At 39.1% G+C, this 27,179-nt stretch overlaps 1 protein-coding gene across 4 annotated transcripts in view; it reads right to left on the reverse strand.

Annotated features, from left to right (window-relative positions):
* Nucleotides 1–27,179, reverse strand: part of erbb4b (erb-b2 receptor tyrosine kinase 4b) — a 341,421-nt gene that overhangs the window by 14,190 nt on the left and 300,052 nt on the right. For all 4 annotated transcript variants that reach the window (XM_083921859.1, XM_083921857.1, XM_083921858.1 and 1 more), the window contains exons 21-23: nt 5,146–5,301; nt 3,420–3,495; nt 1,554–1,700 (exon numbers count right to left, since the gene is read on the reverse strand). In XM_083921859.1, coding sequence (XP_083777985.1) covers nt 1,554–1,700; nt 3,420–3,495; nt 5,146–5,301 — 379 coding nt within the window. The remainder of the gene's footprint in view (nt 1–1,553; nt 1,701–3,419; nt 3,496–5,145; nt 5,302–27,179) is intronic.

Below are 27,179 nucleotides of genomic sequence, written 5' to 3' on the forward strand. Positions count from 1 at the left end.
CCACGTATGTGCAGTGCACCATGTGTCTGTGCACTTGGATGTAGGAGTTCTGCATGCATAGTGCAGGAAAAAAGGCAGATAACAGGCAGGTGGCAGTGACCTCTGCCTGCTGTGTGTGTGTGCCTGCTTGCCAGGTTGGCACAGGTTCAGGGTGTCACTAAGAGCCAAGGTGACAGTTAGGGCCAGAGGCTGTAGCTTGGAGACTATAGGACAACGCTGGTGTGGCGCTGGCACTAAGCATTTGTCCTGGCAGCAGTGGCCAGAGGTTACAATGCCACCTGTGACCTCAGTGCCTGCCAGCATGACTGACCAACGAGGCCAACATGTTGGTGGTTGGGGTTAAAGCCAGCCAGAAAAATCAGTTCCTACTGCAATTCATCTTCTATCGAACTCCTCCTAAACTTTTTGACAGAGGCGTTCATATGTTAATGCTTATTATAGCAATATTTCAGCTTTTACGTCACAATTGAGACCTCCTGGCACAAAATAGCTATTGTGTTATTTTGAAAATCACTCAGTAAAGCCTAATTAATTTGACGGCTTCAACTAACAAACAGCTGGCCCCCTTTTCACCCTTAAAATGCATTGGCTTTTCTACTATTTAAAATACAGTGGATAGAAACAAATACTGGAAATCATGTGCCATATACTTCAATCCAGCCCGTTCAAGGGCATCAAATACTGCACTTACTGCTTTGTCCCCTGCACTTTGGTCTCAAATATCGGAAGTAAGAGCGCCAAAGTGAAGGAGGTTGAGGTGGTACATGTCTCAAACATCACTTTAGTTGCATTACAAACATACTTATTTTAAACCCCACCCATGATCTTTTCCCAACCCTAACCCAGTAGTGTAGTTTAAAGTCACAACATTAACCACATGTTCCCCATGTTTAAAACACTGACTGTTATGAAGTGTCACAGTTTGATGGGTAGGACTACCCAGTGGGGCTGGGCGTTCTGACGATATATATATCATCAAAATGATATAAAATGACCATCATATATATTTTTCTATATAGTTTCTATTGGGATGTCGAAAAACCAGCGGCCGAGCTGCGTTAGGACAATATTTAAGTCATCTGGACTTTGTTTAAGTTATCATCCTTCACCCTATCATTTTGCATGTGAAAATGCCCAATACTTTTAATTTGTCAAGTATTTAATTCACACAGGAATACAGAAAATAGACTTTGATATGTGGTTATTATAGATTTTTATGTATTTATTTAATGACTACCAGAAAACATGATATATTGATAAGCCTCTGAATGTTCTCATTTGTCCAGGTCATGGTTATCCCCAAAGCAATTTCAGTCAAAAGCAACTGGACTTGGTTATTTGTCTAGGAAGCAGTTCACCTCTCATCCAAGAGGCTTCATCAGTTCATGTACGCAACTGACCAGGCTACAGTCCCAGCCTGGTCAGATGACAATGATGAGTCAGAAAGATGATGACTTAACAATGGCAATTTTTGAGGTGGCTTGTGGTTGTGTTACATTTGATTGTATTATACTTTTAGGAATTTCTGGTATTATGTCAACCTATCTACCTACATTTGACCATGACCATGTAGACGTCGATGGTGCAGATGGGCGGCTGAGGAAGACGCTCTCCTTTCTCAAGCAAGTCTGGAATATCTCTGGTGGAAATCCCATCATATGGCTTTCCTCCAAAGGTCATCACCTCCCAGATGGTTACACCTGAAACAAAGAGGAATGAAGTAGGAAGAGAGAAAAAATAACAAGAGAAGAGATGATGTAAATATAAGAGTACACAAAAAGATAGATCAACAAAGTAGAGCAGAAAGAAAGAAAGATGTTTATTAAGAGATGGAAAAGTGGAGAAAAGAGAAGTAGAGTCAAGATGAGAGGTTGTGAGTGAGTATAAAAGAGTAAAGAGTAGAGAACATTTAAGGGTTGAGAAGAGGGGGTTGTTACAGCAAGAGCAGAGCAGAGACAAGCAAAAAGATAGAAAGAGAAAGAAGTATAACGGATGAAAAGAGAAAGTTGGAGTAAACAAGTAAAAAAAGAAGAAGAAAGACGAGATGCAAAGATGTGAGAGAACAGAGATCAGAGGTATAGGGTGAAGACCCAGGCAAGATGAAAACGAGGAAACAACAAAACAAAGCGTACATAAGAGAGGACAATACTGTATAAAGGAACAAGTCAACAGAGGACAGGAAATTAGTGAAGAACAGAAACTAACCAGAGTCTTGAAAGTCATCAGTCAATCTGAACTTTCAGAACTCTTCAGATTTAATCACGTTAGTGTTAATGAGCTAATGAGTGGTAAGTAGAGTAAATGCATACTTTGAGATGGAAGTATAATAGCCCTCAGTCATAAAAAAAACACTGGGGACGTGGACGCACTTAACCATTCTGAAGCTTAATCAAACACACATTATTCTCTTTGATATGACCCGTCTTCCAATTCTTTAAAAATCCTTTAATGAGTTTAAGAGTCATTGTATGACTTAAACAGAAAATTGTTATTTGATATTTAGCAATATAAATTCCATATGACTGAAAGATAATGGAAGAGTTGGTCTCTAGATTTAAATGTTGCTGATGGCTGCTAAGACTGATTTTAATATTTGAGGATTTAGAGGAGTAGATCATCCAGTTTGCATTTTACAGTAAATGTGATTGCCACATGTCTCGGCAGTTAAATAGGTAGTAAGAAATCAACACTCTTCTCTTGTTCATCAGCTCTCTCTGCCCACAAAAGCAGCCTTAGGTCTATAAAGTACATGCCCGTCTAGCAAGCAGTCTTGAATTTATTGTACACACACAGCACAGCATATGCCTTTACAGGATTTACTTGAATCCACATCATTCCTGGTATCTTCTTTTCAATGTGTATAATCTATTCAGTCTTGTGTTTGTTTTTGTGTTTCTGCTGCAAACATTGCATCTCTGTCCGGGCGATTGGCGACCCTGCTACTCAGTGAACCCTGTGGTTGCTAATCGCAGTGAAAGCTCTCCTCTGTTTTGACTCCACAGTGGTGAAATTAACTCCACATTGAAGTCAGGACAGTAGAGTCACTGCCCATCTTCTAACTCAGGATGAAAACCCACCTTTTAAGACTACAGAGCACGTACACATGCCGCTAACACATACAATTTCCTTTAAAAAAGCTTAAGGCAAGTCAAATCTATAGTACACATTAATGTGTTATGCTTTACCAAAAATAAAAAAAAACAACAACAAAATAATCGAGATGCATGTAACATAGTATTAACATATTGAAAATACAGATCCAAAACAGTCAGGTGTAAAATGTAAGTAGAAACAGAAAGTCATGATTTGCAAAACGTTTCATTGTCATTTTATTGTCCGTCTGATATATGAAAATGTTGTGGCCCTAATGGTTTTATCTACTTCATGCAAGTTCCCTAATAGGAAATTTTGAAGCTTACCATAACTCCAAACGTCACTCTGATGAGTGAACTTCCTGTAATGGATACACTCCAGTGCCATCCATTTGATGGGCATCTGCCAGGTAGAAGGATAGCAAGTCAGTATTATGTACATGCAACATTTGCAATTTAAACCAGTTGATCTCTTGTCCTTACATTTTCTGAAATATAATTCATGAGGCAACTGACGCCTAATTTTGGGTTCAGACCACACGTGGATCATCTGTTGGTGAGGTGTTGGCATACAATAAACTGTATTGACAGAATTGACTGTGTAAACTACATTAGAGAGAGAAGACAGAATAAGGAAAAACTAAGTTTGATGAAAGAGAATACAAACACACATGCACACAAATTCCAGCTGTATTGGAATAAGGAGGGGCAAATAGCAATGGTATTGGGGATGCAGCTTAGATTTGAAGGCCAATTCTATTAATGACAGTGATGGAGGTTGAGGGGAGAGGTATGTCGAAGGTTAGAGTGTGTCTGTCTTTGTCTCAGTGGAGGGGATAATACCAGAAAGCTGAGCGTTGACACAAACAATGATGATCACACAAGAAAGGAGGGTGAGAAAGGATGAAGTAGGCTTTACTGAGAAGAAATGATTTGAAAACAAAACACAAAAGAGCAAACTGATGAACAAAGATTAAAAGGGGCCAGTAGCTCAGGTATAGAGAGCCCCAAGGACGTATTGTTTGCTACGTTTAAAGAGTTTTGAGATCTCCATTCCCCAGAAGTAAATAAAATGGTCCAATAGAGCAGAATAGTATCTCAATGACTCCAATAAAACTGTCCTTTGTGATAGGCTAAGTTCCTCCCTCAGGATATAAAAGCCTAATTAATGTTAATGTCTATTGTTTTCTTTTACAACATTTCGATGGTATGGTGCAAAATAGTAATTCAATAATATTGTATCTCAATGAGCCTCAAAAACCAAACACATCAAACAGATAACAAGGTCATCCATAGCCCGCTCAAACGTTAATGCGATATTAGTATGGTATCTACTATTCAACCACTAACAGTGCTACTACAAAACTGCTACAAACAATAGTACTTTTAAAATGACTGAGATTAATGAGTTGTTTGACATTTTGCCACTCTCATATACGTTTATTTAAAAAAAAAAAAAAAAAGGCTACAGCTAGCTAGCAGCTAACTTAGTTTAGTAGCTAACCTGACTATCAGAAAGTAACAAAATCCAACCAGCCCCCACAGAATAAAGCTCAGAGGGGATATATCTTGTTTCTTTGTTTCATACAAAGTCTTTAAACTGTGCTAAAATGCACAGATGAAACATTTTCACTCAAGCGGCAACTCGAGCCAATGCACCTGGTGTTTACTTGCTTTCCTTTCCATTGCCTTTGCATACAACTTAACCACCTCTAAACATCCCTTCACAGTCGGTCTGATCGGTCAGTCAAGAAATAGATAGATAAAGCTACGCGGCTGCTAGCCGTAGCTACATACCCAAAGGCATATTTAGAAAACATCTCAAACTATTCCTTTTTTACTAACTTTATTTGTATATATCAATGAATAAATAACAATTGGCCACTCAAAACATTAATCATTATTTCAGAGGCTTGTTCTTCCCTCCATAGTCTTGCACAGTACAGTGTGGGGCTGAAAGATGTAGACGTTCAAGTTATTTGTTTATTTGTGGAATTATTTGTTTAATAATGTAAATGAAATGTGTGTCTCACAAAGGGATGACAGGATTTACCTTTCCACCATCAGCATTATATTCTTTCTCATTGACATCCAGCAGGCGAGCCAGACCAAAGTCGGTGATCTTGATGTGGTTGGGAGACTTGACCAGGACATTTCGGGCTGCCAGATCCCTGTGGACCAGCCTACGCTCCTCCAGGTACATCATCCCCTGCAACACATGCAGCGTTTATGTTTTTTTAAGTTAATTTAATACACCTATGTGCAGGCATTAGTGTGCACTGGTATTCCGTAACCTGCATAAACACACAAATGCAAATCTTCAACATCACCATCTGTCTTCATCATCATCATCACTACCACCATCAAGACCCCATTAGAATTGCTAGAAGTATTTGTATCATCATCATTACCAGCACATTGTTATTTTTATGGTTATAATTGCCATCAATCAACAACTACATTGTGGACAAGCCCTTTTTATTGCTAAATGCTTGGCGATGCAATAACAACAGCATCCATAAGCATCAAGCCAGAGGCAGGTTTTCAATTAAAAACAGGACCCATAGGAGTGAGTCATGTTGGAGTAATACATTTCATTCAATACATTCACTGAACAATTAAGGGACCACCTCCTTGCTCATTCTTTCCTGTCTATACTTTAATTAAATGAAGCATTGTATTAGTTCATGCAGGACATGGAAGTCATAATAGGCTGACAGCCTGCGGATTAAAATATTTAAGTCACACACCAATCACAGCAGGTCCCCATACAAGGCGGTTAATTTAAATATGACTCACTCCCCACTGATCTCTGCTGCCTGCAAACTTCTGCCTCCTCCGCCCAAACTTCCACCTTTCTAGGTCAGAGTCCAAACATATCTCAAATATTTAAATTTCTATTAAATGTCTTGCTTTGGGCCCAATATTGTCTACCCATGGGAGATTTCTGCATTGCGCTCCCTGTCTTGCTGCTTGGCTAATACAGGGTGCATCAGTAAGTGCGAATCTATCAGCATCTGTATCTCCATTTGTTGCAATAAATGGTCAAATCTATGATGAGCGTTTTCCTGACTGAATAAAGATAAGCTGCCTCAAATAAAGACAAATACTTTTCTCTGACATTAGAAGGCTTGGGGAGTAACACGATAGATGGAAAGGCATTACGTAGTTATACAAAAAAAGATAAAGATTGACAGATGTAATCGCAGCACAGATTATGACCGAGATTACGATTTTAAAATAAATAACTATAGAACCATGCACATGCACACACATTGCACTTCCCGAGTCCTGCAAAACAGCACTCTGGTCTTGAGTGAAACTAGTGACAGGTGGTGCACTGGTATACTGGTTTTAATTTCCCTTAAGGTATTAATTTTTCACATACCACCACACCGGTGCAAACGGCAAGGAATGCTACGGTAGGACCAAGCTGTGTCAGTACTGAGAGGGGATCTAGCCACTGTTGTTGAAACATAATGTTAACATTATCCCGTCACCTCTGAAAGCAAACATTGGAGCAACACTAAACAATCCACCAATGCATTAACACACTGCAGGTAAAAGACGGGTTCAGACGTTTATTGAGGCGAAAATACTTAAGTCAAACTTCTATCCAAACAACAAACCCAAAACAACATGGAAGTGGAACTACATAAAGTCATATTGTATAATTGTATGGGCAAAGCCTATAGTAATCAAAGCCTGCAGTATACATGCTGACATTAAATGTTTTAATGTTTTTTTGTAATCTGACAGTAGAATAAGCCACTATAAACCTATATAAAGGCCCAGTCACTTAAAAGAAAAAAATATTGTGATATACTGTGAACCCGCCAGAATCTGAGGAAAATACTGTAACATAAATTGTCAGTGATACCACCCTGCGCGAAACTACAGGTAAGAGTTGCCAACTCATTATACTAAAGTAACAATAAAAAAAAAAAATGCTTGCACTGGTTTGGAATTTTGCATTTAAAGCAGAAAAGGGGAACAACATTACAGTGCAGTGCAAGTTATGCCTATATTTGGTATTGTGGTAATACAAAAGTAAAGGTTATGTTACTTTGACATTCTGACACAGAAAAAACACCAAGCAGCGGGTAAGTGCCGCTTTCTGCAATAATTACATTTTTCTGCGACTGGGAGGCGTGCTCATGTGTGTCAAGCAGGAAGAAACTTTTTGTCAACATGTCACAGGAGTCATGCAGGTTTTATCCGTAGTCACTTTTCTGCAAAAAGTTAACCTATCCCCAAGCATTTTTTTTTTTACGGAAAAGTAGTAATTGTATACATTACCATACATAAATGTTTACATTTTTATAGGTACCCTTCCAACCCTGCCTGCAATTAAGACAATAAAAACAGGCACTTTGAGGGTCATACCATGGTTTGTATTTTCTTCTGGAATGTTCGGATCCAATTAGTATATTTACTCATTTAAAAAGTATATTTTACTTGCAGCGTCAATCTAAAAGTCTCTGTCTGCGTTTGAAATTTGCATCACCACAATTATAGAAAAGTCCAGTCTGATTACAAAAGAACATATCTCTGAATAGTTGTGTAAAAATCTTATCAGTTCCTGCATCTTGTGATACACTATTACATCCTATTTTGGGTCATAGCAAGAGTGGACCTGAAGAAAAACAAAGAAGGGACCTGAAGGGAGGGAAAGATGAATAGGGGGGGGAGAAACTGTTTCAAATTGGATGAGCAATAACAGAAGCCACTTTGTTTGAAGTGGCGAGAGCACAGAAAAACAAGGCCTTATTTGAAACCATAACAAATTGGATTTAGCTGGAATGTGCCGGAATGAAAGGAGGAGTGGATGGAGGAGGAGAGAGGAGAAGAGGTGGGGTTGAGTGGGGACAGTCTAAGAGGTGAGATTACATCGGTAAGGCTATAATCACACTGCCTCATTTGGCTCCCTCCCAGGAGAGAACATGTGGTTTCAGCACACACTTGCGGAATTTACACACAAACTCACACCTGTATATCTGTAGACTAGCAACTCACATCGAGATACACCCACATGTGTGTGTGTGTGTGTGTGTGTGTGTGTGTGTGTGTGTGATGACGGGGGCTAAAAGAAGCTGACAGAAGTACTTCAAATCATCCATATTGAGCTGGTAGAGATTTAAAAAGACAGAAATTCCAGACTTTAGACTTCACACAACCTAAATGAAATAAAGTGACTGTCACACATACACAGAGTACAAATAGTCCTTTTTGGTTCAGATATCAGTTCAGTTTTATATCCTAGAAATACCTAATTGTGCTGGGTTTTTTTTTTCTTTCAAACGAACACTCACTGATCTTCAAGAATGACATCACTGATCTTCAAGAATGACATCACTGATCTTCAAGAATGACATCAAATTCACATTGTGTGATGTGGACTTGCCTCCCCAATGACAGGAGGTTTAGTCAGGATACATTCAAGATGCCTGAATCGTTCCTGATAATCAAACAGAATTGCCATTTCATTTCATTTTGTTATTCAATCTGACATCATGGACGTAGGAGTTGACAAAGATCCTGTTACAGTATGCTACGGGCCATTGTATGATTTTACAGACAGCAAGATGAATTTAGCAGTTTCATTAGTTCTTCAGTTCATGTAATGACACTGACGGATTTCAAGATGAGCTGCAGTGAAGAAACTTAATTGAAGGTGAGGATTTCTTTGTGCTTATTTTCTCCACCAAGGAAATCATGTTTTTGGTTTGGTTTGTTTGTTTGTCTATTTGTCAGCAGGTTACCGAAAAAAAAAAAAATTACAATCCCAAATTTAATTAATTTTTGCAGGTGGAGAATGGGCCAAGGAAGAACACATTCAACTTTGGAGCGGATCTGAATCAGGGGGCGGACGCACAAATTCATTTTCACTTTTGTTAACATTGTAAGATCGAGTGCGGCCTTGGATGAGATCTGAATCTTCCAAGTGCCCTTCTACTTTGTCTGGATTGAGTTTGCGGCACGTCTGAATGTAAGCTCTTAACTGTAACCAAAACTGTTGCATAGGCTACAGAGCAGTGATGTTGGTAGATCATTTCAGCAAGAAGTGACCCCATGAAGCTCTATACTGAAAAAAGCCACCTATGATTCACAGGATCAGGAAACAAGGTAAAATGCAGAGCCTTATCTCACTCTCATAGTATACAGTATAATGATCATTAACTGCAGTTCATGTTTGCTTGCAGGAATACCAATTGCCCCAATTCAATAAGCTCTCATGAGCCTAATGTTAACTCAGCTTCTAACAATTGTTGTCAAATATGTTATACCTATGATAGATTTATGAACTCCTGGCAGCTTCATTTAAGGGATTAATAAAATATAGTTTTGTGACAAAACAATGAGTCTGTGTTGATTGCCAAAACAGTTATTGATATATGTAAAGTATAACATCTGCAAATCCTGCTTATGTGTTTAATCCAAAGAGGTCACTCAATCTAAATGTAGCAACGACCTCACTGAGGTCACTGAGAGGTAAAGACATTTTGAGCAGACAATACCTAAGGTCCTTAGAAAATAGCCAATACTAATATCGCTAGAACTAACAGTAACATTGATGCCCGATGTGCTGCAGTGTGACCTGATGTGTAATATTTACGGAGAATAAATATTAGGAAAAGTGACCCATGTAGACAAAGAGACTGTTGATCAGCATCGAAACACACTGAGTAATGATTTTCATTCATCTCTGTGTGAGTTTTCTCTCTTGCTCTCTTTTCATGCGCTGCTCAGCGGGATATACACAAAGGGTAGAATTGAGAAGGATATGAGATCTTAAGTATTCCATAATGGCCCTTGCCTACATCTCCCACATCATCAAAGTCTGTGGGTGTGTATGTCATGGTATAAACTGCCAGGTTTCTGACAGATTCTTATTTGTACATAAATCGCGCCCAGTAATCTCCTCAATTTTCGAGACAATTAAGCAGAGGAGGGAGAATGGATGGCTTGGCAACCCGTGAATTTTAATTTGCCAGCACAATGAGATTGAGAGGGGGAGGTGATGGAAGTCTGCAGAGTGGGAAGTGGCTGCAGACGTGCGTGAGGAACAAACTTTTTTTTTTTTTCTACTCGGTTGCTCTCATTTACTGCCCTCCCATGTGGACATGATGAGAACAACTCACTGCCAGGGTTTTGTAATTGCAGCAAACCCGGATGCGACAGACAGGGAGATGCCAGTTCTGGAAGTTGTATTTCAGGTAAGCCTACCACCAGAGAAAATCTGTGAGCTTCAGACGGACTCTGTTGTGATCGCACCTCCAGACACAGGCTGCTTTCCAATCAGTAGGGATCAGGCCAGTGCCCTAAACCTTTCACACAAAGATTGTACATGGGAAAGCAAGTCAAAAAAATATCTCAATGCCAGGAGCATCAACGATTTGAATCACATAGATATTCAAGAGAATTCAATAACCAGTTTGTTATATATAAAAAAGAAGATAGGCACAAGGATTTTCTACATTTTCAGTCACATAAAAAAAATAATCCTTATTCTTTTGTGTTTTTCCATGCTGGAAGAGACCAGCACACATACCATGCAGTTGAAAAAACTGGGAACAGGTGAAAAAAAGGGTTCCATGCAACCATCAATAACTGATATATTGTCACTGCAGTGGGTGTAGACATGATTGACAATTTCTGTTTGAATCATTGCATGTTTGTTAAAATTAAGGAATATGAGCAGTGTTTTCAGTGTAAATTGTGGTGAAGGAAATCCCATTTCTAGAAGAGGAAGGGAAGGTGAACAGGGCATAAGCAGTGCTACACATCTGTATGCAGGATGCTTAACCGCCCACCAGTCAGGAGAATTACGGCTCTCCCAGAAAATATTCTGACCTCCCATCATGGTTATTTATGTTTATTTCAAAGAGTCATGTGAACAAAACTCGAGTTGACGGTGTTGTCTTTATATATTGTTTCGTGAAGACAGATTTGGGAGGTGGCAAAGGTCTGGAGATTAAATCAATAGGAGAAGAGCAAAGAGAGGTAGTGCCCATTTTTCACCAACTGGCACTTCCCACTGTTTTTTTCTGGCAAGATAGATACACACACAGTCGTACACAGAGAAAGCTGTCAACACACACGCACAGGAATCTACGTATAATCAAGTGATTCATCCTTATTCAATGTTATTCATGAGGAAACACTTCTAATGAGATTGAACATCCTACAGAGGCTCTAAAAACCTCTTGTGTGTTCTCTTTCTTTAGTGAGTGTTTGTGTGATGTGATCTGCCTCCTGTGCTCAGGTCGGAATGACGTCCCTCGCTGTGGGTTTGTTCTCATAGTGGCACAAGAAGAATTCATACATGGATCTCTCAGCATGCCACCATATACCTTAAATGTTTTGGGACTATTTATTACTTTTAAGGTTCTATATTGTAAAAAGTGAGATTTCCATGTCTTTTTTCTGATTATAAAGCAGGTCGAGGTGCTTTATACATACTGTGAATGTAACAAAAGCTCAACCCACAGACAAATGCACACAGCTGATACCTAGAAAGTGTGCCTTTAAAGAGCCTTTGGGACTCCTGCATGTTTGTGATGTCACAACTATACTATATATATTGTAGGTAGAAAGTGCTGTTACCGTGGCGTTACAGTCATTAAGAAGACACCAAGGGCGCAGATGCGGAGACTTGTCAACACTGACTAATCAGAGCAGACTGGTCTTTTCAGGAGGGGGTGCGCAAAAAGACTACAGGTGTATTCAAACTATACAAAAAATAATGTATTTTTGAACATTAATGCATGTAAACATGTTCTAGTAGAAACCCAAAATATAAGCATGCAACTGAAAATGAGCATAAAGTTGATTTTACACTGCCACGTGGCAACCGCCTACCTTCAACAGCGTTTCCAAAAAAGGAAAGGGTTTTTAAAAGTAGCTCCTCGATACCGTTTACCAACAGAATTTTAGTGCAGTGAGTACTGGGAAGCAGAGCACAATTTGTGCACGTTCATGTGGGTGGCAGCTGCTTCATTTACCCCACCATGATCAAAACTGCTCTCCTCTGCTGCCTCGCATCATTGAAATGACGAAAGGCGCCAAGTTACCCCACGGTGGTGTTAAAGCTCCCTAATGTGGGACCTTTAATAGTGAACTTTTATGATGTACTATTATCAAACCAAACTAGGTCAAAAACTGCGTTTTGTTTAGATGTGGCGAAGTCTGTAGCATCATGTAGTTGGTTTAATTATGACACTATTTGATATCATTCATTTTTATTTTCCTAATTTGGAATCCATGCTTAAAAATAAACCTTTACAGTGCTTTACATGCTCAAAAAGCAAACTTTTGTGATAATAGGCTAAATAACTGAAAGCTATACGAAATCACAGTGACATTTCCTTTGATTTTCTTTTCATTTAAATGATGTCAATTGTGGGATACTGTACATCTTCTTTCTATTGCACAATACCAGACTCGGTACGAAATTGTAATTTTTTTTAATATTCTGAGCACTGAAAACAGAGCAGCAAGAGCTCATGACTCATCTCTGCTGGTTATCTCTCTTATAGTGCAGCCTTTCTGGTTTATTTTAACTGTGATGCCAGTATTGCTAGAGGGCACATGATGTTTGGTGACTGTCTATTTTGTGTTATCATATTCTAAATAAAGGCGCAGTTTTATTGGAGGTCTGTGACACCGGTGCGGCATCTGCTTGACGTAATGCATGTTTAATGTATGGTTTGGATATAAAAAGATCCCAGTGGGCATGAAAGAAGGTGAATCATGGTTTATGATATGAGGTGAAACTAATCTGACCAATGTGGAGGAGAAACTGAGAGAAGGGGAGGGGAGAAGATGATAACACAATACTGATGAAAGCGGTAGGCTTTCATTTCATTTTTAAGCTCCCATGTCAGAATGAATTTAGAAAAGGACATTTGGGGGCAGCTTGAATATGAGCAATTTGTCTCTGTTCAGACTGTGTTAGCAGTGTGTGAGGGTCTTTATACATTTATGCTCTCTGATTAGTGCTTAATGCAGCGAGGAGGGTTTCTTCCTCGTATATGAACATACACACAAATACTTTCAAAAGTGTAATAGAAGAGGCACAGATGCAGTCATCACTTTAAATCAATATAAAAATGTCCAAATACTTTTCTGATTAAAGAAAATGATGAACAAATATGGATACCATAATAAAAGGTAACTCTTAAAATCCAGGGATACTTTTTGAATTACACTGTGTGAGTGAATGCATGCCAGTCTATTGTCTATTGTGCCTCTATTTTTTACTTAAGTCCCTAGTCAAATGCTTTGTGGCCTCTGGCATGAAACAATCAGAATATTGGGACAAATAGAATATTTGCTAGGATTTCTTTTGACCTGCTTAGGAGGAAGTCATTTTCTTGTGTCCTGAGTTCATCACACAGTGGCGTTTGGACTCTAGGCACAAATCTGTATGCAAATATAATGGGCTGTTAAAAACTGGGAGAATAGAACATTTGGCTTCCATGCCAACAAGTGTTGTGTGTAGAATTATTACACACACAATCGTGCCCAGACAACATTCAATTGTGCGTAAAGCATTCATGGATGCCTTGGAGCCAGCAAGCTGGCCTAAATCTTTCTTTGGAATTAAGTCTCCTTCCTCTCTATCACTGCGATCTCTGGTCCAGCATTAATAAAATGGGTTAGAGAAGCAATTCCAATGCCAGTTGAAGTCAGGTCATGGTCTTCACTCACCCACCCACCACTTATTATATACATTTTCCGACCTCTGCTCTGATAAAAGAATAAATGCACTTATATAAGATGAGTGTTTATACACTCAGAAAAAAATATTCATACACCTATAGGACGTTCAGAAGCGCTTGGTTTAAATTCTTCAGCTCAGTTCAGACCAAAGATTTGTGACGAGGTGAACTGAGACTTTTAACTACTCTGCAGCGTTCTGAGATCTGCCAGTTTACACAAATACGATGAGACCAGACAGTGTATCATCTCTATTGCAATGTACTCCTGTCCTATCTTCTGACTTTTAGGGTGTTTGTTTGCAGGTGGAGATTATTGATAGCATCCTGATATATATGAATGAGTGTAGTGAGATACCTGATACAGCTTCATTTCTATCAGTGATAATATGGCAAAAATATAATTTTATTTCCCTGATTCACTTTTCCTCGATAAAGCGGCTCTCTTGCCCTATTTACTCCATAGCTCAATCATCCTTCTCTCTGTGTCTCTCTTCCTTTCTCATGCTTGTTAAGCCTAAGAGCCTATCTAAATCTCAGCCATTTTGACAATCTTATAATTTGTAACTGACTTGACCAGCTGACTTAAATTACAATAACAGATTACAATTTTGTCTAGCTCCCACAATATTGGGAAATGAAAAAAGAAAACTTTTTACATTAACATTATGTAACAGCCAATACTCAGGTAATTATGTTGGATGCAAAATAGTTTTAATTGTTTTCATATCCCTATAAATTATGTCTCTCGACATTTTGGCAACAAAGTAATGGCTAAGAAATCAACTACAGTTACTGAACTGTGGAAGAGACTGCAAGAAGAATGGACCAAGATCAAAACAGAGCGAGAAACTGGTGATGTCCTGTGGGCGCAGATGTGCTCAAATCATTCAAAGCAAGGCCCTCTACACTTCCTATTCATGTCTGAATCCTATAGCCTGAAGAAAACATTGTTTAAATCTTCTCTTCTGACACAGTGGTTACTGATTTCTAATTTTGCGCACTGCTTTTTTTCACAAAATAAATGTTTTTGTTGAAGTGCCTTGGTTATTTAAAAAAAACATGCTAGTACAGCAGTGATATAGCCACATTTATCCAATTTATCAAATTCTGAACAATTTCAGAATAATCAAGTACAATACTTTGTTTTTCAATTTTGATCAGTTCAGTTTCAATTGCCAATATTGCAGAGGGTAATAGGTTATAGTTTAGAGATCATAGAAATAAGAGGGAAGGGATGCTGCTACAATCCTAGAATGATTATGGACAACAGGAAAATTATTTGTGAAAAAAAAAATCAAATTACATGAGGTGCTTAAAAAGCCTCATGACAGTGGTACTGTATTCCATATGGTACATACGAATATGATTCTGAGGGAGAATCAGAGGGTATTGTGTTTTTGTTGAAGAGCTGTCAAGAGTCTTCAATCTAAATGGGATTCAACCTCTTTCCTATAACTATCACTGTGGCAGCTGAGCAGAGAATGACCCCACATGGTCACATTTTTTTTTTAAGCTAACAATCCAGCTGCCATAGAATTCCTATTTTCTACTTCCAGATGAACAATCAAGTCAAAATGTGATCCAAGTTCAGGTCATGAATGTTATTGGATGGTTTGCGATACTGTACTTGTGTAAGAAATGGATGGGCAATAAAAAAATGGTAATATTTGAGGGACTGTGGGAGTAAAGAACGAATCCAATCAACACAAGCTATAATTTTAATGAAGATAAATTAACAAACACAAAACCTAAGGCAAAAAATGAAAGAAACAACATCCAGAGTGGAAAGCTAAGAGTTAAGTTAATATTTCTGAAGCCCTTCATCCAGCTGGCTCTTATGAATGAATGTATGAAGGGCATCCTTTGACCTCAACACCCACAAAAGTAGGGACAGAGAGAAATGCTCCTGCAGGGAGAGAAATAAAGAACAATGGGACAGCAATGCAAATAAAGCAGATTCATCTAAAGCTGCTTTTGGTGCATATTTGATGTAAAATGTAGATTCCTTATTTGCCTAAATCACAATTGTTGGCTTCAGCACACAGAGATGTCCAACATCAGAGGAATCCATAGTAATGGCCCTAATTATAATATATATGGATGCCATTTATGGTCATCCGTGCAAAGGAAGTAATGACTGGAAATTTAAAGACACCCATGTCAGCTGAAACTGAAGTTTGAATAGTTTGAATACATTAAACACAGCAAGTTAGCAAACACTTCTCCAGATGTTTCCTTCAAGGAAATTAGAATGCTGTTAAGATGATATCACTTCTCTTAGAGGGGGGGGTGATAGAAAGCAATGTCATTCTTCTCTAAACACTATTATTATTTATTTATAATTTTCCTTTTTTCTTTTCAAAGGCTTGAGCTTCAACTTAAAAATGAGCAGTGAATGATATCAGAGAGAACTGTTACCTTGTTAAACTCTGTTTCCATCTTCAGTCTGACGTTGCCTCTACTCAATCTTGACTCGGGAAGGGGTAACCTCATTTTAAGTGGACACAAATACGTAGCCATGCCAAAAAACTAGTTTTAACTTAACCTAGGCTAGGGGTCTGCTAGGGTCCGCCAGGTTTTTTTTTTAAATTTAGATTTAAAAAGACTTTTCCATGGATTTACCATCCATGTTGAAATGATACAGAGCTGGTTGAGAATCTGCAAATTTTATCTTTACTGGAGCGAAGAGAAGTAAAAAACAAACTACTATGGGTGATAATTAGAAGACACGCCATCTACATAGTACAACTTGACAACATGGTTGGTCTCGCCCCTGGTGCTGATTGGCAAATTATTAGTCCCATGCAGCGCTCATTGGATTAATTGCTTTTTCAATTGAGAAACTGCTTTCTCACCACACAATGACAGAAAAATTAGTCAACTCAGTGGAGTGGGCAGATTAAAACGTCTGGAGCCAGGCAAGCCAGACTCACCAAAGATACCTTAAAGTCTGCACAACACCCTTACTATTACTGTCTCTTTCCTTAGCTTTACACTATGGAAGTGGAGTTGTGTACAAGGTGTATAAGATAGGTAGGAGGCATAGGTAGGCAGAGGGATGACAGCATATTATCAACATCTACGGCCTGATGGGGTCTTATAGGTTTAGGTGAGCTTGGGAGAAGGGTAGGACGTGCATAATAACATATTTAAGACCAAACAATGAAAGGACACATAGCAAAAAACACAATAAAAAACAGGTGGAGCCTACATATGGCGAGGGCAAAGAAATACAAACACTCTGTCTTTCTCCTTGTTAATTGAATCATCTTATACTGACAGGTCAAAATGAAAGACTAAACACTGGTTCTGAAAATGTATGTTTCAGCAACTCAGTCTTTATTTCACTGGCCCTGTTGCTTCATCAGTCCATTGCATTCTAAGTGAAGTTCCTGTATCAAAAACCCTAAAGGGTCATTTCAATTTCATATAACAAAAAAAGATGCAGGACCTGGAGCAGATCATTCAAAGTTAATGCAGACGGAGACACAGTATATCATCCAGCAGCCATTTGCAGCTAAATGAATTGCTTTCCATCTCAACAACATGTTAGGGGCTTGTTTTTCTTGTCCATGATAACTAAATTCCATGCATATCACATAGGTATCACCAACATTAACAGAAACTTTGGTATGGCTTTGACCATGTGCTATAAATAAAAATTCCATCCGCAGTTCACAGGTTGACAAAATACTATGATTTGTGTGATAAATTAAGGGATAGGGAAAAGGAAAGAATATGCTTCACTGATGTGATTTTAATTTTAGATAACGCTTGATTTTTGCTCTCTATTATAATGATAACACACTACACAGTTTGGACTCAGTTGAGCAATAAGGTTCAGAGGGTTAACTCAAATGACATCAAATCCTTTATTTCTCTTTTGGTGTATTTTCTTCTCTTGCTCTCAAACGTTTAAATACTGCCATATTTCCACTGAATGGCTATTTGTACTCCAGCCATTGCATCTGTCAGCTTGTCTCTCTCTATCTCATAGAAAATGGTTATGGGCTACACTGCAGTGTTACACACTTGGTCGTCACTGACCCACATAGAACCTGACTATGAGACGGCAGGGGCCCAATTCCTGCGGGAAGCACACAAACACACACACCCCTCACACACAGGTCAAATGGGAAGCAATACCAAGACATCAAATTGTTGTTGCTGAGTGATGGATGGCTGACAGTACTGAAACGTAGAGAGGGGAAAAAAGAGAAAGACAGGTTAAGGGGAGAGCAAACTAAAGCCAGGAGCACAGAAAGGTGTTGCTTTGTCTGTATGTGACCCAGATTGTGTGATTCAGCCTTGCTTCCTGTCAGTTTACTAGTACAGAGTCCCTACTACCACCATGCCAGCATGCGGTGCGCCAGTCCCCTACAGGCACCTTTGGGTTCAGATGGCAGATTCATAACACACGCCAACAACATGACCTTGTCCTGGAAGGGCTCATTCAAGCCCATGGATGGGGGCAACAGGGGCCAGTGGGGTGAGTAGGAGTGAAAGAAAAATGAGACACCAGATGGATATGTTAATGTACTTGGCATGGTGTAATTTTCTGCTATCCCTCTCTGTCTTGCTCTTTCTCTTTTTCAGTCTGACTTTGTCTCTCTTGCTCACTTTGCCAATGAGTACACACAGCAGAAAAATGTAAAGTACCATGATGGAATATATTGCTGGTTGGCCTCTATCAGCGGCCAAAGAACTGCAGCCACATGATCCGGTTTCTGGCACAGACCCACTTCATCTGCGCCCTCTTCAATTATAGTAGCCTGTTAATTTGCCCAAACAGAGGGAAGCTTACCTTGCTAATTAAACCAGTGATTCAATCAAGTGGCTGAAGTAGTTATACAATAACATGCTAGATATAATAATTACAGGTGGATAGTTGTGGAGTTCAGAGGGCCAGGTGATTTTTAAAAGCCAAAATATCTCAAGATCATTGGAGATGACTGATAACCCTTAAAGCCTCTAAAACAATAAGCTTATGCTATTCAACGTATTCTCCTCAACAGATTTGTGTGATATCATCGAAAAACGTATACGCAATAATTTGATAAAAAATTACTCTATTTAACGCTGTGAAAAGGGTTCATACAATATCTAACGGAACATGACGTAAACCCATTTGTAAGAAATATGACATTCAGTTTAGGCAACATAAGTTTAGGCACGAAAACTACTGCTACGTGATCGGCAGTAGCTCAGTCCATAGGTGACTTGGCTGGGAACCGTAGGGTCGCTGGTTCAAGTCCCTGTGTGGACCATATATGGAGCGTGGACTGGTGGCTGGAGAGGTGCCAGTTCATCTCCTGGGCACTGCCGAGGTGCTGTTGAGCAAGGCACCGAACCCCCAACTGCTCGGGGCGCTAGTCACTGGCAGCCCCCTCGCTCTAACATCTCTCCTCAATTGCATGTATAGGTCCTGGTTGTGCATGTGTGTATTTCGGGCCTGTGTGTAACATGTATGATAATAAGAGTGAAAATTGAATTTCCCCGTGTGGGATAAAAATAAAGTAATTCTTCTTCTACTTTTCTACTTTAAGTTTAGGCAATAAAAGCTGATGGTTAAGTTTAATCAACAAAACTACAATGTTAAGATTAGAAAAAAGGTTGTGGTTTGGCTCAGTACTTCCAGGACATGAACTCCGGTCCCCTGGAGACCTGTGTTGGAAACTCGTCCATCTGTCCTGGTCTGGACGTAATGCATTCCTTTTCATAACTTTATGTATGAACAGTAAGGACAGCCTGTTGTATTAGTACTATTAGTCTGTGAGTGTTTGTTTGTGTTTATTTAGATCCCCAAAATTAATAGTGTAGTGTAAGTGTGAGGCTGTTTTTTTTCATTTGGTGTGGAAAAAAATGTCATGACTGTATCCAAGGAGTCAAACAAAGCAATTTGTAAACAACTTTCTTTCCCTGATGTGTACATTACATCAACAGGCATCAAATCAAAAAATAAAAACTAATGAAACTGATTTCTTTCTTGTGTTTGCAATATGTATCTTTCAGAAATTGGTTTGTTAATTATTTGTTGACACGCTATTATACAATGTTTGTACACTGATGGGCATGGAACGGGAAAATAATTAAAATAAGTGAGCAAAGTGCATCATATTTGCATGTAATAAGCAATGGATTTATTTGAATAATTTAGCACAATTTGGTAATTTATTGTTTGGTGGTTGTTTGTTGTGGTGTGAAACAGAAATTCTGGATTATCTCCGGAACTGATTCTCCTGACACTTTCTGGGGTTTCACACTGTATGTGAAAACAGTTATAGTGAATGTATGTTACTGTACTGCAGTAAAGCGTTTATTCCAGTTTAGTTCCACATATATGGTATATAATATATATATATATATATATATATATATATATATATATATATATATAATTATATTATTATATTATTATATATTTACTTGAACTGAATATAAATGTGTTCCTATTTGAGCTGGGAAAAGTGTATGACCCTTTTGCTAATGACCCAATTTCAAGTCTTATTGAATTATCTTCTAAAATGCATGGTTATCAATAAAACCCTAAGAGAATCTGTCTTGCTTCATGAAAACCTGACATTTCTGGAGAGAAAAGGTGTTCTGCCAGCAGCAGCATGATGCGACATTCTTTCTGTCCTTAATCACATTAGTAGAGCTTGTGTGTCTGGCATATGGCAAAGAGGGTTATGAGTCAGTCGCTGACTAAGTTGATGACTGTGGGAGACAGTCTCCCTATCTGGTGAGCTATCCGTCTGCTTGTGTCTGAGTGTAGGTAGCTCAGTCTGTTTGTGCTTTCCAGTGAGGAAGTGGAGATTGCCTCAGGTTGTTTGCATAGGGATGGGTGTGTTTAAACACACCGCTGAGACACCTCTCGAGTAAACATCAACTGTTCTTGATTTGATCTGCAATGTTGCCCACAGGATGGGCCTTAAAGTGTATACAGGTCTTTATTTCTTAAAAAGATACTGCCTGGTAGCTCTGATTTAAATGCTTAATACTAGCAATGAACTTGCAAAGCATGCTAAAACAAAGATTAAAACAGGTAAGGCTGACAGAAATCATGGCTAAAGAAAAACCCTCCATTGTAAATATGCAGTGTACAGCACTGCGAGCAATATCAAACTGAACCAAGTTTTGAATAGAAAATAACAGATTTGGTAGCAGATTGTTGTTTAGCTAGGGTACCAGAATGTGTGTTGGCACAGCTCTTTACACCAATCCGCCTGTATGTTTGTATGAAGAGAAAATATGTGCCTATTGGAATGAAGGGGAGAAGAATACTTCATAAAAAGAAGCCTGAGACAATCTTACTTGGTATAAAAATCCTTTTCTGTGGTGATTTTTGTTAAACCTAAGAGGAAAAAAGCGAGTCTTGGCTTTCTTTCATTTTCTATTTAATTGGTTCGATTGGTCATCTTTGTCCCCGGGTGTAGGCTGTGGGTATAGCCCCATTGGTTGCCTATTTCAGACGGAATTCTTCTCCCTACTGCTACTTCTGCTATCTCTGCTATATAAGTTGCAAGGGCATGGTCGCTGCATCCGGGGACTAGCGCCACCCAAGACAATTTCATTTGCTTTCCTGCTTTCTATAGATTCTTAATGTTATATGTAATGTGAGTCTGCCAATTTACAGCCCAATTGGTCAGACATGAGGTAACTAGTGGGCTGACCTGTGAGCCTCGTCAGCACTGATACAGCTTCAATCAGGAGAGAAAACAGCATGCAACAAGGCTTGCAACTTCCCACCAATCGATAAATGGAATAGCTGCCACTTAGACCATTATATTATCCTCTTTCGTGTCTGGAGTAATGAACTGTAATAGAGAAATGATAATAATGATGATAGTCATAATTAGTGGGGTAATAACAGGGCAATCACAGGGTGCTGTAACGGGAGACATTAGCTGGGATCTATGATTGATCTGTTGCAAAGCTGGTAGCTTGGCAATCGAGCAGGAGTTCCAGGGAACAGGGTGATACAGAGAGTGTATATCTGAGCGTGTTTGTTGTTGTCATTTAAAGACATATATATATATATACACTGGAGATCAAAATTAGAAAAAAAATTATAATTATGTGATTTATTCTGAAATACTGTTGATTTTAATTGTTCAGAATTTGATAGAATATAAGCTCTGGTTATACCACTGCTATACTAGCATGTTTTTTTAAATAACCAATGCACTTCAACAAAAACAGTGATCAGCTCTCCTAGTTACTTTGCAAGACGGCAAGCTGCTCTATGGGGACTGAAAGCCTGCGACAGCAGGTTGTCCAGATGAAGGCCAAAGGGATAACCCTCTCGAGGTTGGGCATTCCAAGTCTGTGATTTAAAGAATATTGAAACTTTACACAGGACACAGATTAATTTAAGTCCCTCAAACAGGCCGGTTGTCCATGTAAAACGATCGATGAGAGGACAGGATTATGTAAAGATTCTCAATGGGGAATAAGTTCAACACTGCAGCTAGAGTTGCTCACCTGTTCAGTGTTGAACAGGGCAAGGATCTGCCTCGACACACAGCATTTACACAGCGTCTCAGCATTTAAGACAATTTGGACTGAAAGCCCACTCTGCAGTGACCAAACCTCTCATCTGCAAAAAGAATAAAAAGGCTAGACTAGCCTTTGCTGAGGAGCATGTTATTTGAGCAGAGGAGAACTGGTCCAGAGTGCACTCAAGTGATGAGAGTACGTTCAATTTATTTGGGTCCGATGGGAAACATTATGTTCGGTGTAAGACTGGGGAAAGACTGTACCCAAAAATGCGTAAATAAGTCTGTTAAATTTGTAGGAGAGAGTGTCATGGTTTGAGGGATGTTTTCTGCAGCAGGAGTTGGGCCTCTTGTAAAGTTACATGGCTGGGTGAATGCAAATGTTTATTTTTTAGATTTTTGCTTCAACATTAGAAAGGTGAATACAATTAGTTTCATAGTTACATTGGGTTGGTCAAAGCATAAAAAAAATGTTTACTTTCAGAACATGCTATCAACTGTTTTGTTGTGGATTTTCTTTCATAGAAAGTTCCAAATATAGGTGTTCACAGTATTCAAGTTTCCAATTTAATCAGCGTAAGGGTGACAATGATGGGGAATTAAATTAAAAAAAATATTCAATGCTTTGAGCAAATTCCCTTTAGCTTCACTGTATTGGGATGGAGGCATAAACCTCAGAGACAGATATCTAAAAACAAGGACAAATTAAACCAACTATGTGCATGGCTGAATTCCAAATTTACTTTTCAAAGATCTTCACAATTTGCCACACATTCACCCATTCGCATACACTCACATTCAATGGTCAGCGGTCTGGCTACCAAGGACTGTTTGCGGTTCGGCATCTTGTTCAAGGATACTGAACATGTAGAGGACAGGGGTCCAATATTTTGACAACTAGTGGCTGACCTGCTAACTTCCTTAGACACAGCTGCTTCACTAGATGCAAGTTTGTTTGTTTCAGTGTCTTTGCTCCTGGTGTTGGTTTAATGATCAGATCTTTTGGGGAAAAAATATCTTATTCAGCTTGCATGGTCAAATGAAGGTTGAATATATAAAGATAGACCTGCTTTGTCCATTCCTTAAGTTCTTGGATGTATCCCCCCACAGCTCTCCTGTAATTCCAGTAAATAATACATGCAGTATAGTATCTCTTGTGAGTATGTGCACAGGTACAACAGTAATTTGTTGTCTATATTGGGCCTTTTTACAAGTGTGGACTGCATTCACATGGGTACTGTCTGTGTGTTGTGTGTGTGTGTGTGTGTTGGTGTGTGTGTGTGTGTGTGTGTGTGTGTGTGTGTGTGTGTGTGTGTGTGTGTGTGTGTGTGAGAATGTGTGTGTGTGTGTGTGCGTGTGTGTGTGGGGTAGGCCTCGGAGAGCCTGAGGACTTGAAGCTGCTAACAACATTGTATGGCTTCCTCTTCTGAGCTCTGGGATGTGTCTGTGTGTTGGAGCAAGAATGTGAGTTTGTGAGGTCTTTACAACCAGCCACAGAATGTCTAAGGGAGGGGAGACGTGCCTGCATCCCATTGAAGAGTTTTAACAAAGGCCATATTGTAACAGGAGGATCCTGTCTCGGCCATGATAACATCCTCAACAATGCCAAATTCTGCGCCCCAATCAGGACCAATGAGTGTGACAGGTTTTCTATAGTTTTGTTCAATTTGCTTCATTTCTCAGATGATACTGATGACACTCAAAAACAACCTTGAGCTGTAACAATACCACAGGGCATCTTAGGAGACTTTGAAAAGAGCCATGAGCTTTCAAAATATAGTTATTTGTTTTTTCAGATGTGTTTGGATATGATTCTGCACAAGCAGGGGAGGCAGAACTGGGTAAGGACGGGAAGTGAAAATATAAATACTTTGATTTCATAATAAGAGACTATTCAATGTATTGTCTCAATGACACATTTGTATGCTTATAGAGTCTCACTGAGATAAGCAGCCCTGTATTAGCATGAGACAAAGTCAGCGTGTAGGAAGCCTGTGAATGTTCTCATTCGTCCAGGTCATCGTTATCCTCAAAGCAATTTCAGTCAAAAACAACTGGACTGCTTGTTTGTCTAGGAAGACGTTTCACCTCTCATCCAAGAGGCTTCATCAGTTCATGTACGCATCTGACCAGGCTGGGACTGGTGTGGAGATCCAGGTATTTAACCTCTCACAAGGCCGATGATGTCACTGAAACCCTTTGGAGGGCCTTGTGAGAGGTTAAATACCTGGATCTCCACACCAGTTAGTTGGACCAGTCCCAGCCTGGTCAGATGCGTACATGAACTGATGAAGCCTCTTGGATGAGAGGTGAAACGTCTTCCTAGACAAACAACCAGTCCAGTTGTTTTTGACTGAAATTGCTTTGAGGAGTCAGCGTGTAGGTTATGTTCTTCATCATGGACAGTTTTAAAGAATCGTGTTTTCAGAAAAGCCACATGTTTAGAATAATTTGTGTATCTGTCCTATTATATCTGACTAACAAAACTGAGTTTGTTTGCTTATGGCTCTTTGTGGCACCCTAAAAAGAAGCAGAGAGAGGAAAAATAATAGAAGCACAGTACAATATAATGCCCTCTGTATGAGTCAGACAACACTGAAAATAACAGATGGTGCAGGTCTGTATGCATGACCAGATAACCTGACCTGCGTTAAAACAGCTACATCAAGAGTTCACACCCGTTAAGAATTTTATTGCTAATTGCAGTGAACTGGAATATGGAGAGGTTGAAATCATTAAAAGGTTTAATGGCATTGGTTTGGTTGTACTTGGTACTGATTGCTTTTTTCCTCACAGTTACTCTCTCTCATCTTGGTAAGTGCATTATTACAATCAAAATATTTTTTTCCTGTAACTGTATTGGTCATTTGGGAAGTGTGCTTGACACGTTTTGAGTTTCTCTAGCACATACTGATATGTTTTTCAGTGAAAAATTGTTTCTAGTGGATACGATATAATTAAAGTCCGATCTCAGGTTCAAGAGTATTTCAATTACAAAAACAAGAAACACTTAAATGCCTAATGTTCTGCCACACCATGACAGAGTAAACAAATTGACAAAGGTCTGGGTGATAATTGAAGTACTTACCATATTTCAATTTACAATGTTTTTGTCTACACATAAAATTATGACTATGAATATAAACTCCATATTTCAAAGCAGTGGAGAGTTAAATATCATTAAAGCCTCATTAACTTTCTTTGCAGAAACATAGTGGGAACGCTTATTACAGAAATTACTCAACAGGGGGGATCTGTGGTTTAATATTTGGAATATGGGATGTGATTGGTCGATTGACAGCATAATCTCTGATATTTGGAAAGCAGGGGGAGCATGAACGCCTTATAGACAGAAATGTGTTTTCTTGGTAGTAACGTTACTTTCCAAGGCAAAAGCTAGTGTTGTTGCTGTTGTTTTGGGTGCCTTTGCTTCTTGATATATTCTATTTCCAGGTCAAAAACCACTGCAGGGATGGGCAGTTATAACCTATGGAGCATGCATAGACACGTTAGCCTTCACAGAGCCTAGCACCTTTCTCTAGCAGAAGGAAGGACATGTCAACTATCGTCACACACACTCATACATCAGTCCAAGCAGTATTGCACCAACAACCACACAAACATATGCACACACATTTTATTTGCATACAACATTCCCATTAACATCCACTTAATCCGCACACACACCTTCTCATTGTCACATACACCGGACGGACGGACGGACGGGCGCGCACACACACACACACACACACACACACACACACACACACACACACACACACACACACACACACACACACACACACACACACACACACACACACACACACACACACACACACACACACACACACACACACACACACACACACACACCGGGTTTGAGTCCGTTCCAGAGAGATTGTTGAGGAGGCATCTACAGTTACAGGCGCCTAATTGAAAGGACAGTAGGTCCAAGCTCTCGCAGCATTGGCCAATCGCCTGCATGGCTAAGAGATGACAAGCTATCCACTAGCATTAGGACCAGCAGCCTAAAGACACACTCTCAAACTCGAATGGCTGCAAACTATCTTCATACAGGTATATATAATATCTCAGCATACATAAATACAAAAGGTCACCAACCATGTCCAGGGATTCAAACCATTTTCTTAGATATCCTTTAAGCAGAAACCATTACACCACCCATAACAAAAGAAATATCACACAAAAAAGATGACCCAACATGTACAGGGACAACATGTCTCCTCTTCCTCCAGTTATACAAAAAAAGCTTAAATATTAGTGGTGGAACACGATTAAAAAAATGTATCTAATTAATGAGAAGGCTTTGTAATTAAGTAATCATATTTCGTATATAAATATTTGACTTAAGCGAGGTGACTTCGCTTAAGAGAAGAGATGTCATGTCTCGTATCGTGTTTCGTATTTTAATTTTGAACCCACAACACTTTAACGCATTACATTCTGTCAGAGACCTACAAAACTTCCCAAAAGAAGAAAATAATGTTTTTACAAAACAGTAGCTGAACACATTGGATGAAATTAAGCAGTCTGTTCAGTCGGATTAGTATTGACTCAAGCAAGTCAGAGACAAACTAATGTTTACACAGACATGGTCGAAAAGTTAGAGGCCAAGATGTGAGTTGAAATTTGTGGTGGCACTACAGACATATTGTATTGCTGCATTGACCCGAATCTTTCCCCCATTTCTATATTGATGAAATGAAATGTTAAAACTTGACCAAATGCTTCTATAGCCTAATGTTGCTGCTCATTGCAGAGAAACAAGAACAATGAAGTGCACAGAAAGGCTTGCCAATATTTATATACGTGTGGCTTAATGCCACACTAAAGTGCAGCAT

The sequence above is a fragment of the Echiichthys vipera genome (assembly GCF_963691815.1).
Source record: "Echiichthys vipera genome assembly, chromosome: 10".
NCBI lineage: Eukaryota > Metazoa > Chordata > Actinopteri > Perciformes > Trachinidae > Echiichthys > Echiichthys vipera.